Source organism: Mustela nivalis, assembly GCF_964662115.1.
Source record: "Mustela nivalis genome assembly, contig: HAP1_SCAFFOLD_1318, whole genome shotgun sequence".
In the NCBI taxonomy this organism is placed as follows: Eukaryota; Metazoa; Chordata; class Mammalia; order Carnivora; family Mustelidae; genus Mustela; species Mustela nivalis.
In genome coordinates, this window is record NW_028135346.1 from 76,600 (window position 1) to 94,569 (window position 17,970).

A 17,970-nucleotide genomic window follows, 5' to 3' on the forward strand; every position below is an offset into this window, starting at 1 on the left:
AGAGTGTGTTTGGACCATTTTATCGCTAAGATCTAACATGGTTCTTAACTTTTTAGATTTGATGATTCTAGATATATAGGATAAATGAGTGTCCCAGAGGCCAATGGACAGGGGTTGATCAACATTATTAAATGTTCCATGGAATGAATAACAGAATGTAGGATTCCTAAACTTTGTAATGTTAAGGCTATTATGCACCATGCTTCCCTTCAAGAAATAAAAATAGTAGAGAGATTCTGGTGTCTATCTAGTGCCTATTTCATGGTCACTCCATGCTTATATCATCTAGCTGATGAGTTGGCAACATGGAAGCAAGAAATCAAACAAGTGCTTCAGAATTCTTACTCCTGGGATTTTCCCAAGACTCAGTGCCTCAACCCCTTCTCTTTGGTCTGTTCTTATCCATGTACCTGGTCACCATGCTTGGGAACCTGCTCATCATCCTGGCCATCAGCTGTGACTCCCACCTCCACACCCCCATGTACTTCTTCCTCTCCAACTTGTCCTTTGCTGACATAAGTTTTATCTCCACCACAGTCCCTAAGATGCTGATGAACATCCAAACACGGAGCAAATCCATCACCTATGCAGGCTGCATCACCCAGATGTATTTCTTTATGGTTTTTGGAGGTATGGACACTTTTCTCCTCACTGTGATGGCCTATGACCGGTTTGTGGCCATCTGCTACCCCTTGCACTACCCAGTCATCATGAACCCACAGCTCTGTGGCCTCCTGGTTCTCATGTCCTGGTTCATCAGCTTGTCATACTCCCTGACCCAGAGTCTGTTGATACTACGGCTTTCCTTCTGCACCAACTGGGCAATTCCACACTTTTACTGTGAACTTGCTAAGGCCCTCACCCTTGCCTGCTCAGACACATTGGTCAATCGTATCCTGCTATATATAGTAACTATCCTTCTTGGCATCATTCCCTTCTCTGGAATCCTTTTCTCCTATACCAGAATCACCTCTTCAATCCTGAGAATCCCATCAAATAATGGGAGGTACAAGGCATTTTCTACCTGTGCATCTCACCTGACTGTGGTTTCTTTATTCTATGGGGCAGGCCTTGGTGTGTATCTCAGTTCTGATGCATCTTCCTCGAGGGGCATGATTGCCTCGGTGATGTACACTGTGGTCACCCCAATGCTGAACCCCTTCATCTACAGCCTACGGAACAGGGACCTCAAGAGGGCTCTACAAACAGTTTTGGGGAGAACAATCTACATTCAGTGATGTGAATGCTCGTCCTGGGTTTTTGAACTGACAGGAAGAGCAGCCCTTGGCTAATGAAATCCTGCCTCTTGATGACATTGAGTTTTACTTCTCACCCAACCTTCATAAGCTACTTTGATCAGAATTGCTTTGCCAGTACTTTTTCTGATGTACCTTAAGCTCTTATGTTGGCTGCTCTGTTATCCTCACTCCCACTCTCCACATCCCCTCCTTTTACTTTCCTCTTACTACACCTCAGCTTGGATTTCCAATCCAGCAGCCACTTTAAGTACCAATTCAGAATAGTTGCATGAGAATTATGAAGTAGTGAATTTTATCAATAACTATTGCTAGTTCCTTACTAAGCACCTTTGGTGTGCCAGGCTGCAGTAGGTATCTGGAACACAGGAGTGAAGTGGGAAAAAAGGACAAAAATCTTTGCCCTCATAAAGCATAAATCCAGGATCTCAGTTTCTCTAATCACATTATAAGTCCCAACAGACTATATACACTGATGGATAAATTATTTATTTGGTTATTAGCAAGGTTGAACTTTTCTCCATATGCTTATTGAGTGCATTTCCAAACAACTCTGAGTTTGGGTTTCCAGAGTCCTTCGGCTTTTCAGTGAGTGCCTCCCTGCTGTCCCCATGGAGATACTGGATGGATGAATGCTCCCATTGCTCTTCTCCTTTCCTTGAATTTTCCCATTCCTGAGCTTAGTGTTGGGTTTGTAATTCAAAGAATATTATGGGCCATTTCAACTACCTTGGAACTGTTTTAAAATTTTCTCAAATAAATGTTATTAGTAACAAGGTGTCCCACACAGAGTTCCTTGTGAAGCAGACAATTAGACAATGATTAGCACACAGGATGTTTACCAGGCAGTGCTCCTGGAATCAACAACTGGGCAAGGGCAAATGTGTAGTAAGGAACTCGGCCACATCTAAAGAGAATTATGGCTTTGTCCCAGCTCCCAGGGGTGACTTTTAAACACTTTAAATTTCTTAGTGATCTGGGGTGATTGACTATTTGTGGAGCGCCTCATAGACCACAACTCATAGTTTATGCTAATGAAATGGCTGAGGATAGGGGTTGGCCATGCCATAGAGACCAGTCATGTGATGAAAAGGCTGGAGATTTGGGGAAAGAGATATCAGCCAGCCTTAGGAGGGAGGCTGAAGATTGAGTTCTACCATATAGGCCATAATTCAACTAATCATATCTATTAGCAAAGCCTCAATAAAAATTTTGGACCCTGGAACTCAGATGAACTACCTGGTTGGTAACAGTCTTTGAGTATTGTCACAGATATCATCCCAGGAAAAAGGTAACGGGTCTGAACTCCAAGGAAAGAAGACAACAAAAGGCTTCACATATGGGATGTTCTAGACCTTGTATTATGTGTATCTTCCTTTGGCTGAACCTAATTTGTATCTTTTTGCTGTAATAAAACTGCAATCATAGTATACTGATTCTTTTTTTAAAATTAATTTATTTATTTTCAGAAAAATAGTATTCATTATTTTTTCACCACACCCAGTGCTCCATGCAATCTGTGCCCTCTATAATACCCACCACCTGGTACCCCAACCTCCCACCCCCCTGCCACTTCAAACCCCTCAGATTGTTTTTCAGAGTCCATAGTCTCTCATGATTCACCTCCCCTTCCAATTTACCCCAACTCCCTTCTCCTTTCCAACACCCCTTGACCTCCATGCTATTTGTTATGCTCCAAAAATAAGTGAAACCATAATTGACTCTCTCTGCTTGACTGATTCTTAAGTTCTATGAGTTCTTCGAGTTCGTCATCAAATCTGAGGCAGTGCTCTCAGTTTGAATCATTCTAGCAAATCATTGAATGTGAAAATCTTCCCAAATTTATATTTAACTGGTCTGATGTGAGAGCGGACCTAGAGACCCCTGAACTTGTGGTTGCTGTGAGAGGGGAGGGCAATCTTGTGGTCTGGCAAATTTGTTGCAACAAGAAAGAACAGTGGAAAAAGTCAAGCCAAACTGAAGTCCATCAAAGACCTCTAAAAACTATCAGGGAGATTTTTAATGACTGTTTCAATCTCCTTACTGGTTATGGGTCTGTTCAGGCTTTCTATTTCTTCCTGGTTCAGTTGTGGTAGTTTATATGTTTCTAGGAATGCATCCATTTCTTCCAGATTGTCAAATTTATTGGCGTAGAGTTGCTCATAGTATGTTCTTATAATAGTTTGTATTTCTTTGGTGTTAGTTGTGATCTCTCCTCTTTCATTCATGATTTTATTTATTTGGGTCCTTTCTCTTTTCTTTTTGATAAGTCGGGCCAGGGGTTTATCAATTTTATTAATTCTTTCAAAGAACCAGCTCCTAGTTTTGTTGATTTGTTCTATTGTTTTTTTGGTTTCTATTTTATTGATTTCTGCTCTGATCTTTATGATTTCTCTTCTCCTGCTGGGCTTAGGGTTTCTTTCTTGTTCTTTCTCCAGCTCCTTTAGGTGTAAGGTTAGGTTGTGTACCTGAGACCTTTCTTCTTTCTTGAGAAAGGCTTGTACCGCTATATATTTTCCTCTCAGGACTGCCTTTGTTGTGTCCCACAGATTTTGAACCGTTGTATTTTCATTATCATTTGTTTCCATGATTTTTTTTCAATTCTTCTTTAATTTCCCGGTTGACCCATTCATTCTTTAGAAGGATACTGTTTAGTCTCCATGTGTTTGGGTTCTTTCCAAACTTCCTTTTGTGGTTGAGTTCTAGCTTTAGAGCATTGTGGTCTGAAAATATGCAGGGAATGATCCCAATCTTTTGATACCGGTTGAGTCCTGATTTAGGACCGAGGATGTGATCTATTCTGGAGAATGTTCCATGTGCACTAGAGAAGAATGTGTATTCTGTTGCTTTGGGATGAAATATTCTGAATATATCTGTGATGTCCATCTGGTCCAGTGTGTCGTTTAAGGCCTTTATTTCCTTCCTAATCTTTTGCTTGGATGACCTGTCCATTTCAGTGAGGGGAGTGTTAAAGTCCCCTACTATTATTGTATTATTGTTGATGTGTTTCTTTGATTTTGTTATTAATTGGTTTATATAGTTGGCTGCTCCCACGTTGGGGGCATAGATATTTAAAATTGTTAAATCTTCTTGTTGGACAGACCCTTTGAGTATGATATAGTGTCCTTCCTCATCTCTTATTATAGTCTTTGGCTTAAAATCTAATTGATCTGATATAAGGATTGCCACTCCTGCTTTCTTCTGATGTCCATTAGCATGGTAAATTCTTTTCCACCCCCTCACTTTAAATCTGGAGGTGTCTTCGGGCTTAAAATGAGTTTCTTGGAGGCAACATATAGATGGGTTTTGTTTTTTTATCCATTCTGATACCCTGTGTCTTTTGACAGGGGCATTTAGCCCATTCACATTCAGGGTAACTATTGAGAGATATGAATTTAGTGCCATTGTATTGCCTGTAAGGTGACTGTTACTGTATATGGTCTCTGTTCCTTTCTGATCTACCACTTGTAGGCTCTCTCTTTGCTTAGAGGACCCCTTTCAATATTTCCTGTAGAGCTGGTTTTGTATTTGCAAATTCTTTCAGTTGTTGTTTGTCCTGGAAGCTTTTAATCTCTCCTTCTATTTTCAATGATAGCCTAGCTGGATATAGTATTCTGGGCTGCATGTTTTTCTCGTTTAGTGCTCTAAAAATATCATGCCAGCTCTTTCTGGCCTGCCAGGTCTCTGTGGATAAGTCAGCAGCCAATCTAATATTTTTACCATTGTATGTTACAGACTTCTTTTCCCGGGCTGCTTTCAGGATTTTCTCTTTGTCACTGAGACTTGTAAATTTTACTATTAGGTGACGGGGTGTGGGCCTATTCTTATTGATTTTGAGGGGCGTTCTCTGAACCTCCTGAATTTTGATGCTCATTCCCTTTGCCATATTGGGGAAATTCTCCCCAATAATTCTCTCCAGTATACCTTCTGCTCCCCTCTCTCTTTCTTCCCGGGGGAATTCTACCAAACATTTAAAGAAGAACTAATTCCTATTCTCCTGAAACTGTTCCAAAAAATAGAAATGGAAGAAAAACTTCCAAACTCATTTTATGAGGCCAGCATCACCTTGATCCCAAAACCAGACAAGGATCCCACCAAAAAAGAGAGCTATAGACCGATATCCTTGATGAACACAGATGCGAAAATACTCAACAAAATACTAGCCAATAGGATTCAACAGTACATTAAAAAGATTATTCACCACGACCAAGTGGGATTTATTCCAGGGCTGCAAGGTTGGTTCAACATCCGCAAATCAGTCAATGTGATAGAACACATCAATAAAAGAAAGAACAAGAACCATATGATACTCTCAATAGATGCTGAAAAAGCATTTGACAAAGTACAGCATCCCTTCCTGATCAAAACTCTTCAAAGTGTAGGGATAGAGGGCACATACCTCAATATCATCAAAGCCATCTATGAAAAACCCACCGCAAATATCATTCTCAATGGAGAAAAACTGAAAGCTTTTCCGCTAAGGTCAGGAACACGGCAGGGATGTCCATTATCACCACTGCTATTCAACATAGTACTAGAGGTCCTAGCCTCAGCAATCAGACAACAAAAGGAAATTAAAGGCATCCAAATCGGCAAAGAAGAAGTCAAATTATCACTCTTCGCAGATGATATGATACTATATGTGGAAAACCCAAAAGACTCCACTCCAAAACTGCTAGAACTTATACAGAAATTCAGTAAAGTGTCAGGATATAAAATCAATGCACAGAAATCAGTTGCATTTCTCTACACCAACAGCAAGACAGAAGAAAGAGATATTAAGGAGGCAATCCCATTTACAATTGCATCCAAAACCATAAGATACCTAGGAATAAACCTAACCAAAGAGACACAGAATCTATACTCAGAAAACTATAAAGTACTCATGAAAGAAATTGAGGAAGACACAAAGAAATGGAAAAATGTTCCATGCTCCTGGATTGGAAGAATAAATATTGTGAAAATGTCTATGCTACCTAAAGCAATCTACACATTTAATGCAATTCCTATCAAAGTACCATCCATCTTTTTCAAAGAAATCGAACAAATAATGCTAAAATTTATATGGAACCAGAAAAGACCTCGAATAGCCAAAGGGATATTGAAAAAGAAAGCCAACGTTGGTGGCATCACAATTCTGGACTTCAAGCTCTATTACAAAGCTGTCATCATCAAGACAGCATGGTACTGGCACAAAAACAGACACATAGATCAATGGAACAGAATAGAGAGCCCAGAAATAGACCCTCAAATCTATGGTCAACTCATCTTCGACAAAGCAGGAAAGAATGTCCAATGGAAAAAAGACAGCCTCTTCAATAAATGGTGCTGGGAAAATTGGACAGCCACATGCAGAAAAATGAAATTGGACCATTTCCTTACACCACACACAAAAATAGACTCAAAATGGATGAAGGACCTCAATGTGCGAAAGGAATCCATCAAAATCCTTGAGGAGAACACAGGCAGCAACCTCTTCGACCTCAGCCGCAGCAACATCTTCCTAGGAACAACGCCAAAGGCAAGGGAAGCAAGGGAAAAAATGAACTATTGGGATTTCATCAAGATCAAAAGCTTTTGCACAGCAAGGGAAACAGTTAACAAAATCAAAAGACAACTGACAGAATGGGAGAAGATATTTGCAAACGACATATCAGATAAAGGACTAGTGTCCAGAATCTATAAAGAACTTAGCAAACTCAACACCCAAAGAACAAATAATCCAATCAAGAAATGGGCAGAGGACATGAACAGACATTTCTGTAAAGAAGACATCCAGATGGCCAACAGACACATGAAAAAGTGCTTCATATCACTCGGCATCAGGGAAATACAAATCAAAACCACAATGAGATATCACCTCACACCAGTCAGAATGGCTAAAATCAACAAGTCAGGAAATGACAGATGCTGGCGAGGATGTGGAGAAAGGGGAACCCTCCTACATTGTTGGTGGGAATGCAAGCTGGTGCAGCCACTCTGGAAAACAGCATGGAGGTTCCTCAGAATGTTGAAAATAGAACTGCCCTATGACCCAGCAATTGCACTATTGGGTATTTACCCTAAAGATACAAATGTAGTGATCCAAAGGGGCACATGCACCCGAATGTTTATAGCAGCAATGTCCACAATAGCCAAACTATGGAAAGAACCTAGATGTCCATCAACAGATGAATGGATCAAGAAGATGTGGTATATATACACAATGGAATACTATGCAGCCATCAAAAGAAATGAAATCTTGCCATTTGCGACAACATGGATGGAACTAGAGCGAATCATGCTTAGCGAAATAAGTCAAGCAGAGAAAGACAACTATCATATGATCTCCCTGATATGAGGAAGTGGTGATACAACATGGAGGCTTAAGTGGGTAGGAGAAGAATCAATGAAACAAGATGGGATTGGGAGGGAGACAAACCATAAGTGACTCTTAATCTCACAAAACAAACTGAGGGTTGCTGGGGGGAGGGGGTTTGGGAGAAGAGGGTGGGATTATGGACATTGGGGAGGGTATGTGCTTTGGTGAGTGCTGTGAAGTGTGTAAACCTGGTGATTCACAGACCTGTACCCCTGGGGATAAAAATATATGGTTATAAAAAATAAAAATTAAAAAAAAAAAACTATCAGGGAGCTCTGGAGTTAAGATGATGTCTTAGAGTTGGCTGGAATTAGGGTAAAGGGTAAAAATGTTTACACCCCCAAATCAAGCACTTACCAGATGTGGGTTGCCCCAGGAAGGAGGCATGACCTTACTGAGGCAGATCCCTATAGGGGTTGATTGCCGAGGTTTGAGAAACACCCAACATTTGAAGTAACATGTCCCTTATTTCTGACAAGAGATCTTTGTTGGTTGTTGTTGTTGCTGATGTTAAGATTTTATTAATTTATTTATTTGACAGACAGAGATTACAAGTAGACAGAGAGACAGGCAGAGAGAGGAAGGGAAGCAGGCTCCCATCTGAGCAGTGAGTCCGATGTGGGGCTGGATCCCAGGACCTGGGATTATGACCCGAGCTGAAGGCAGATGTTTTAAACCACTGAGCCACCCAGGCACCCCTGTTGTTGCTTTTAATTGTGAAAAAATTACATAAAATTTACCACCTTAACCATTTTTTAAAATTTCTTTTCAGCGTAGCAGTATTCATTGTTTTTGCACCACACCCAGTGCTCCATGCAATCCATGCCCTCTCTAATACCCACCACCTGGTTCCCCCAACCTCCCAGCCCCACCCCTTCAAAACCCTCAGATTATTTTTCAGAGCTGTATAGATCCGTAGTAGTAAGTACATTCACAACCATCACTACCATCCATCTCTAGAACTTTTCTACAATCCCAAACTGAAACTGTCCCATTAAACACTAATGCCCTTTCTCCCTCCTGTAGCTCCTGGCTCCCACCATTCTACTCTCTGTCTCTGTGAATTTGACTACTATATGCCTCTTATATAAGTGGAAGCACACAGTATTTGTCCCTTTGTGTCTAGTTATATAATATAACTGGGGAGAAATTAGATTGAATAGGAAGGACAATCATCATGAAAATTAAGATCACCTCTGTTCTGGTAGTTTCTCTCCCATCTATTCCTTGGGAATTGTACACCCCAGTTTTCCTAGGGAAGTTCCAGGAAACTTGATAGCTACTTATTCAAACTCAAATTTAATAGTGTGTCATTTCAGCTTCAGAAGTAAAGTCAGTAGTTATCCTATTCACCAAGAAATCTGATCAAGATGGGACTCTGGGAGGCTTAGTCAGTTGAGCATCTGATTCTTTATCTCAGCTTGGGTCTTGATCTCAGGGTTGTGGGTCCAAGCTCCATGTTGGACTCCATGGTGGGGGTGAAGCATACTTTTAAATAAATCTGATCAAGATTATTAAAGCACAGATATATTAGATGTTTTGGACTTTAAGGTAGAATTTAGATCCTCCTAACAAATGGCGCTGGGTGGGGGGGGCAGAATCATAGGAAAATAACAAGATGGGGCACCTGGGTGTTTCAGATATTTACTCTGCCTTTGGCTCAGGTCATGATCAAGCCCCATGAAGGGCACCCACCTCAACAAGGAGCCTGCGTCTCCCTCTGCCTCTCCACCTTCTTGGGCTGTTTCTCTCAAATGAATAGGTAAAATATCTTTTTAAAAGGGGGAAAAAACAAGAGAGGGAGAGTTATGATTATTTTGCAATGATAGAAACAAGACTGCACATGACCAAGAGTCCTGGGCAATGCATAAAGAAAGTGATAGAAGTACATATTATACACATAATCCTGCAATGACTATGATTTAAGTGGAGAGTCCAAAATAATCCCCCATTTCCATTAGAGCTATGCTAACAGGAATAGCTGTATAAGCAAAAAGCAGAGATCCATATGAGTATATATACCATGTGGCTGCAGATTCAGAATTTCTTGATGTTGTTGATTCCCTGCATGTTCCAGTTCTATAAACCCAGAAAGATTAAGATGAATGCTGATATTAGACTGTTCTGCTGAACATCCCCCACAGTGCCCTCTTCATGTCCTTGTTCCTCAGGGTGTAGATGAAGGGGTTCAGCATAGGGGTGACCACAGTGTACATCACCGAGGTGACTGCACCCTTCCTGAGGGAGGAGGAGATGGATGAACTGAGGTACACTCCAATGGCTGTTCCATAAAACAAGAAAACAACCAACAGGTGGGAGCTACAGGTAGAAAAGGCTTTGTACTTCCTACCTGTGGATGGAATTCTCAGAATGGAGGAAATAATTCGTGCATAAGAACAAAGGATCCCTGAGAGGGGAACACCACCAAAGATGGCACCAATAAAATACATTAGTATGGTGTGGATGGAGGTATCAGAGCAGGCAAGGTGGAAGAGTTGAGGTGCATCACAAAAGAAATGATGAATTTCCACATTTGTGCAAAAGGTGAGTTGGGACACCATCAAACAATGAATCTGAGATTCCAAAAGGCTGCCAAAAAATGACATCAGGACCAACAAGCGACAGAAGGACGGGTTCATGATGACTGAATAGTTCAGGGGGTGACAGATGGCCACAAATCGGTCATAGGCCATCACAGCCAGAAGCAGATCGTCCAAACACCCAAACAGGAAAAAAAAGGACACCTGAGTTAGGCAGCCTGCATAGGTGATAGACTTGCTGTGCGTTTGAATGTTCACCAGCATCTTGGGGATTGTCGTGGTGCTGAAACCAATATCAGCCAAGGACAGGTTGGAGAGGAAGAAGTACATCGGCGTGTGGAGGTGGGAGTCAGAGCTGACAGCCAAGATGATGAGCAGGTTCCCAAGCAAGGTGACCAGATACAAGGACAGGAAGAGCCCAAAGAGAATGGGCTCCAGTTCTGGATCATCTGAGAGGCCCAGGAGAAGGAACTCTGAGACAGCTGTTAGATTCCGTGGTTCCATGCAGGTGGGACACTTCTCAAAAGAGAAGAGAGTATTGAATACACAAAACAAGTGTAGAGACACCCAGCTAAATGCACCTATTTTGATTCAAGCAATTCACACTTCCCATCGTACATTCCAGTACCTTCAGCAACGTTTCTTAATTGTAAACTCTTCTTAGAACTCTTTCCTTACTGGTGACTGAGCTATTTACCTGTTTCTATATATACCCACTATGAAGACATTGAACTAAAGAATGTTAGAGAAACATACAAATGTACAAACATAGAAATACTTAGTTATACTTGGCTTCAGAACTCATATTTGTTGCCAGTAAAAATTGAGTTTTCTTGCTTTCCCTGCATGATCCCATTCCCCTGCATTTCAGCTGTCCAAAGACAAACACTGTCATGAATATGGTAGACATATTTTCCGTTGAATGTTTCCATAATATTAGTACAGATTTATGCAACCATAAACAGTTTTTGGAAAAACTAATTTAATACCATAATAATACACATATTGTTTCCTGAGTTCTCACTTACCACAAGAATGTGTTTTGTCACTGAAGTATATACATCTATTTCAAGCACTTCAAAAGTGGCATAGTATTACCTGAAAGATGAACTTTATTATCTCTTAATTTCTTATTACAATATTCCCTTTTAAAAAATGTTTATTCAGAGAGACACACAGAGAACAAGTGTACAAGCAGGAGGAGGTAGAGGGAGAGAGAGAAACTTAAGCTGCCTTCACATTGAGCACAGAGCCCAATGTGGGACTCCATCTCAGGAGTCTGAGATCATGACCTGAGCCAAAATCAAGAGTTGGACAACTTAACTGACTGAGCCACCCAGCTGCCCCTTATTAGAATATTCCTAATAAAATTCTTGTGCCCACCTCTGTATTACATAAATGAGAATTTCTATAATATATAGGCATAAAAGATGATTACATTGTAAAAAAAATTAATATATGTACAATTTTACTCTTAATTATCTACATTTGTTTTCATAATAGAAAGTATGGACAAAATCAACTTCATGCTTTTATTATCAAAGTATAGAATCAGAAAGATCCCCAAAGTCTGTGTTCTAATGGTCCTTCCATGATAAATCCACAGGAGAATACCTACCTTGGATAAGGAGTAATATTTTTATACCACAGATTTCCAAAATAGGCTGCAAAATGCATTACTATTCATTGAAAATCTTATGACCTATAATATTTATGTATCAAAGGCCCCTGTAAACCACTTATCCCAATTCCCTGATTCACAGATGAACTCACAGAATCCCAAGAGAAGGAATTCTTGGTCCTGTTTCTGTTTGCTCATCTAGAACTATAGCACATTTGAAAAGAAAGCAAGCATTCTACACTGGTGGAGTGCACAGAGCCCTGGGATGGGAATCAGACTAAACATGGGATATAAGTCAGCATCCCAAACTCTCTGTGCTGTTATCCTCATCTAGAAATGGGGAGAACATCATTCATATCACAATACATGAGGCCTCTAAAAGAAGTTTGTTCCCAATAAATACTCAGTCATGGTTTGTAAATCAGAAATTGCATTGTTACGGGAATAGTGGGTTTATTGGTGAAACCCAATCCTAAGAAATGTTTAATTACTTTTATTATATATCAGAGAGGTAGAATCCTATCATGTCCTAGGAAATTCATTCAAGAATGCATGGAAATTGAGGTGCCTCAGTGACTCAGTTGGTTAAGTGTCCAACTCTTGATTTTGGCTCAGGTTATGATCACAGGTTTGAGGGATCAAGTCTGGCCCCCACTGCTTCTCCCTCTTTAAGAAATGAAAAAGAAAGAAGAAAAAGAAAGAAAGAAAGAAAGAAAGAAAGAAAGAAAGAAAGAAAGAAAGAAAGAAAGAAAGAAAGAAAGAAGAAAAAGAGATGGTGGAAATGCTAAAATGTGTCTCAGGTGCAGTATGAATTGCCTCCCTTTCTCTTTTTCTCTCTTTAAATTTTCATCTTTATGGAAATCTCCAGTAATTTTGAAATGAAGAGTCTATTAAGTGGAAAATGATAGGTATCTTAGAAAATCTGTGACATAGATACAGAGCAACACTGTTTTACTTTCCACCTAGATCTATGAAACATCATTGGAAGGAAGCAAACCACCCAATGCATGGAACCCACACTCTCTATGTATGCCCTGTTTCTGAGAACCAAAGAAGGGTCCATTTAATATTGAACAGAGATCACTGGTGCTCTAGGAGCCTACACTGTGCCAAGCAAAGTATAAGCTCTGGGAAATCAGAAACGACTGTGATTCAGTTGCTTCCCTCCAAACACTCAGTATCTACCTGAATAAGGACAAAAAAAAAAAAAAAAAAAAGAGTTCTTTCAAGATCTAGGGGAAACTGAAACTTCTGATCACAGGATATTTTAGTTGGATAGACGGTGCTTAGCCTTGATAATGACAATAACAACCACAACAATATCTAAAATTGACCTTATCCTTACTATATGCATATACCATATTTAGTCACATGTTCAGTGTTCATCTTAATTCTTGCTCAGTACAGTTGTAGAAACTGGCTCAAAGACATGAAGAACTCGCCAAGTGTCATATAGATGAAAGTAGAGCAGATAAGATTCAAAATCACATGCTGGGTCTGTGAGGTGCATGAACTGACTTGTTTGTTCTCTTTCCCTGCACTTCAGAGAGTTTAAGCAGAAGTCCAGAGGTCTTTTCCAAAATTGCTATGATAATCCTGAAACTATTTTTTATTTCCTGACAAAGAATGGAATTTAACACCCTGACACTTTATCTTCTTAAAGATCAAGAGGGCTTAAATTATAGGAATGAGGGAGAATGTGGAATATAAAGCAAAATCTGAGAGTGGAGGCAAGAAAGAGAGCTGCCCTGAATTGTCATGAGCTGACTCTTCATGATCTCTACCTTCATCTCAGCCATCTTTTCTACAGTTGATGCAGCAGGCGACACTAACGGCTCTCTGGTGTCTTCTTGCATGAAAGCCAAACATTAAGAGCTCAGCGAGGGGAGGTCTTTGCCTGGAGTAACAGGAAAGAGAGGTGAGAATTGGATAGGCAGGAGAGAATACTGTCTGGGTAGCCTGTGAACAGTCTCACTGTCTGCATTCAAACCTGAATTCATGCCTTGTCTACCCCAGGATCTGGAAAAACTTAAAAAGCTTCTGTGTAGCAAAGGAAGCAATCAACAATACTAAATAGCAACTATGGAATGGGAGATGATATTTGCAAATGCCATATCTGATAAAGGGTTAGTATCCAAAATATGCAAAAAAACTTATGAAACTCAACACCCCAAAAACAAATAATCCAATTAAAACATGAACAGAAGACATGAGTAGATAATTTTCCAAAGAAGACATATAGATGGCCAACATTGCTCATCGTCAGGGAAATGCAAATCAAAACTATAATAAGATATTATTTCACACCTGTCAGAGTGGCTAAAATCAACAATACAGGAAACAAGAGTTGCTGAGGATGTGGAGAAAAAGGAACATTCATGTTCTGTTGGTGGGAATGCAAACTGGTGCAGCCACTCTGGAAAAGAGTATGGAGGTTCCTCAGAAAGTTAAAAATAGAACCACCCTATGATGCAGTAACTGCACTGCTGGGTATTTAAAAGACAATAGAATACTGATCCATGGGACACCTGAGTGGCTCAATTGTTAGGCTTCTGCCTTCTGCTTAGGTCATGATCTCTGAGCCCTGATATTAAGCCCTGCCTTAGGCTTCCCACTTAGCAGGAAGCCTGCTTCTCTCTCTCCCACTCCCCTGGCTTGTGTTCCCTCTCTTACTTTCTCTCTCTCTCCTCTCTCTCTCTCTCTGTCAAATAAATAAATAAAATATTTTTTTAAAAAAATACTGATTCAAAGGAATACATGCACCCTGATGTTCACTGAAGCGTTTTCAACAACAGTGTTTTTGGGAAACAGCCCAAGAGTCCATCGACTGATGAATGCATAAGGAAGATGTGCTTTATGTATACAATAGCATACTAGCCAGCCTTCAAAGGAATGAGATTTGCAATGGAGCTAGAGAGTATTATACTAAACAAAAGAAGTCAGTCAGCAAGAGACTAGCTACTACCATATGATTTCACTCATATGTGGAATTTAAGAAACAAAACAAACTAGCAAAGGGTGGGAGGGGGAGAGAGAGAGAGGGAAACCAAGAAACAGACTCTTAACTATAGAAAACAAAGTGATGGTTACCAGAGGGGAGGTTGGTGGGAGGATGAGTGAAATAGGTGAAGAGATTAAGGAGGGACTTGTCCTGATGAGCACTGGGTGATGAATGGAAATGTTGAATGAACATATTGTACAACTGAAACTGACAGTACAATGTATGTTAACCAATTGCAATTGATTTTTATTATGTAAGTCACCTTGAAGTGTATCAATAGTCTTGATGTAATGTTCCATGATTCGTTTGCGTATAACACCCAGTGCTCCATGCAATACATGCGCTCCTTAATACCCACCACCTGGCTATTCCATACCTCCATCCCTCTCCCCTCTAAAACTCTCAGGTTGTTCCTGGAATCCAGTCCCTCATAGTTCATCTCCCCTCTGATTCCCACCACCCTTTTTTTCCCTTTCTTCTCCGAACTGGAATTTAAATAAAAAATTATTAAAAGGTGAGTTGAAGGCAAAAATAAATAAATAAAATCAGGAAGTGAAAAATATATTATGCTCCTATTCTTTTTTTTTTTAAAGATTTTATTCATTTATTTGACAGACAGAGATCACAAGTAGGCAGAGAGGCAGGCAGAGAGAGAGAGAGAGGGGGAAGCAGGCTCCCCGCTGAGCAGAGAGCCTGATGCGGGGCTTGGTCCCAGGACCCTGGGATCATGACCTGAGCCGAAGGCAGAGGCTTTAACCCACTGAGCCACCCAGGCGCCCCTATGCTCCTATTCTCAACTCTGAAATGATGATAATGCTGATGCTGTCTTTCTGGGGGTGGTAATGCAGATAAAAGTTTGCAAACTACGTAGAAATTTCATCTCAGTGTCTTGCACTTAGAGTTCCAAGCTAAAGATTTGTAACATTGTGTTTACTGACATCATTTCCATCCTCACCATCATCATCACCTTCATGATCATTTGGAGGACTCACGGAACAGTTAAAAAGGACCTATTTCATGTTCTGATGGGAAAATTCCCAGGAGAAATAGAACTAGCATGGGACAAAAATGGAAATCTAAATAAGAGTGCTAGGGTCCCTGCCAGAACCAAAAACACTAGGTTTTCATAGGGCTTTGCGTTGAATCTCTGCAATTTGGTCCCCTCCTGTCTGGCTATCCCAATTGTCCCAGTGATCTGATGAGGAGGGAACAATGCTCTCCCTGTCCCTCCTGCATTCAGTCACTCCACTGTACTTCCTACTCACTGGTCTGTACTGTGTCCCTGCTGGAGGTGGGTGGAGGGTTGCAGAGCTGGCTGCCTCTCTACTGCCTGGAGCTGGGTGAGGCCGGAGGCTTTGTTTCCAGAACTGGCAGGAAGACAGATGCCGGTATGGGTGTCCTCAAGTAGACATCTCTGGGAGGAGGAGACACATGTATGGAGCCCACTGACCTGGGACTGAAAACTAAAAGACCAGAAAGCACAGGCTGATTGTTTACAGTTGAGGGCTCAAAGCACTTGGCACATAATTAGCCAGATTGGTCCATGTTCTCCCAATCTCTAAGGACTTGCTATTATTAATTGATGGAGAGAAGTGAATGCACTGGGTGGCAGGTAGTATCTAGACCCCCTCTTCTTCTCAGGAGGAAGCTGACTTCTATTCCTCATTTCTGACTTCCAAGTTACTTATCTCATTGTAAAATTCAGATACTTTTTTTTCAACTACAGAGAGCAATATATGACTTTTATATCTGTACAGCCACTGACTTAATCAAGTAATTTAGAGAGAATTAGGTCCTCTATACCAAGAATCTTATTGAAGGTGCCTGAGTGGCTCAGCGGGCTAAGCCTCCGCCTTCAACTCAGATCATGATCCCAGGGTCCTGGAATCGAGCCCCACATTGGGCTCTCTGCTCAGTGGGGGGTCTGCTTCCTCCTCTCTCTCTGCCAGCCTCTCTGCCTACTTGTGACCTCTGTTTGTCAAATAAATAAATAAAATCTTTTTAAAAAATCTTGTTGAATTTCTCTTGTTTCAGTTAAAATGTATGTCTCTAAGGAGAACTTTCTATTTTTCTTTCTATAGTCCTGGTTTGGCGTTTAGAATTTATACATTGGAGATGTAAGTTTTTTGCTGCTTGAGACACATCTCAGGTTTTAATTGTTCTGTTTAGTGATGTATGTCATTATATTAGACAATTGTTTATTTTTACATACTTATCTGGTGACTTGATCACTTGCTTAAATACTTCAGGGGTTCTCAGAGATCTCTACTTTCAAAATGTGGATGATCTCAAGGCTTGGCTGGAAGACAAGCTCAGAGTTTGGTTTCTCATTAACTGATGTGAAGAAAACTTCAGTATTTATCCAATTAAATTGTGAGGGTAAGAAATTGTGCTTATGTATGTGTACATCAATGGCAGAGGAAATTTTAGAGAGCCCAACTGACCAAATGACAGGAGTATAGAGGAGTGGAGAAGGAGGTGTGAGTGTTGAGATGTTTTAGAATTCTTTTTTTTTAAATATGTTTTATTTTTTCTTCATTTCAGTGTAACAGTATTCATTGTTTTTGCACCACACCCAGAGCTCCATGCAATACGTGCCCTCCTTAATACCCACCACCTGGCTTCCCCAACCTCCCACCCCCAACCCCTTCAAAACCCTCAGATTGTTTTTCAGAGTCCATAGTCTCTCATGGTTCACCTCCCTTTCTAATTTCCCCCAACTCCCTTCTAATTTCCGACTCCCCTTGTCCTCCATGCTATTTGTTATGCTCCACAAATAAGTGAAACCATATGATAATTGACTCTCTCTGCTTGACTTGTTTCACTCAACATAATCTCTTCCTCTCCTCCAGTCCCGTCCATGTTGCTACAAAAGTTGGGTATTCGTCCTTTCTGATAGAGGCATAATACTCCATAGTGTATATGCACCACATCTTCCTTATCTATATGTTTAGGATGATATTTTTAGGGTTTTTTCTCTTTTATAGAGCCCCCCTTAATATTTCCTGCAGTGTTGGATTGGTGGTTGCATAGTCTTTTAAGCCTTGCTGGTCTTGGAAACTCTTTGTCTCTCCATCCATTTTGAATGTCAGTCTTGCTGGGTAAAATATTCTTGGCTGCATGTTCTTTCCATTTAGTGCCCTGAATATATCTTGCCAGCCCTTTCTGGCTTGCCAGGTGTCTGTGGACAG

At 40.6% G+C, this 17,970-nt stretch overlaps 2 protein-coding genes across 2 annotated transcripts; one reads left to right on the forward strand and one right to left on the reverse strand.

The window, feature by feature from the left end:
* Nucleotides 1–305: 305 nt before the first annotated feature.
* Nucleotides 306–1,238, forward strand: LOC309857815 (olfactory receptor 7D4-like; the record flags this gene model as incomplete). The annotated part of the gene is made up of 1 exon (XM_082750580.1): nucleotides 306–1,238. One exon carries the CDS (start codon nucleotides 306–308, stop codon nucleotides 1,236–1,238), a length of 933 nt encoding a protein of 310 aa, XP_082606706.1.
* Nucleotides 1,239–9,731: 8,493 nt separating this feature from the next.
* On the reverse strand, nucleotides 9,732–10,661 carry LOC309857816 (olfactory receptor 7E178-like; the record flags this gene model as incomplete). The annotated part of the gene is made up of 1 exon (XM_082750581.1): nucleotides 9,732–10,661. The coding sequence occupies one exon, from the start codon at nucleotides 10,659–10,661 to the stop codon at nucleotides 9,732–9,734; it is 930 nt and encodes a 309-aa protein (XP_082606707.1).
* Nucleotides 10,662–17,970: the final 7,309 nt, after the last annotated feature.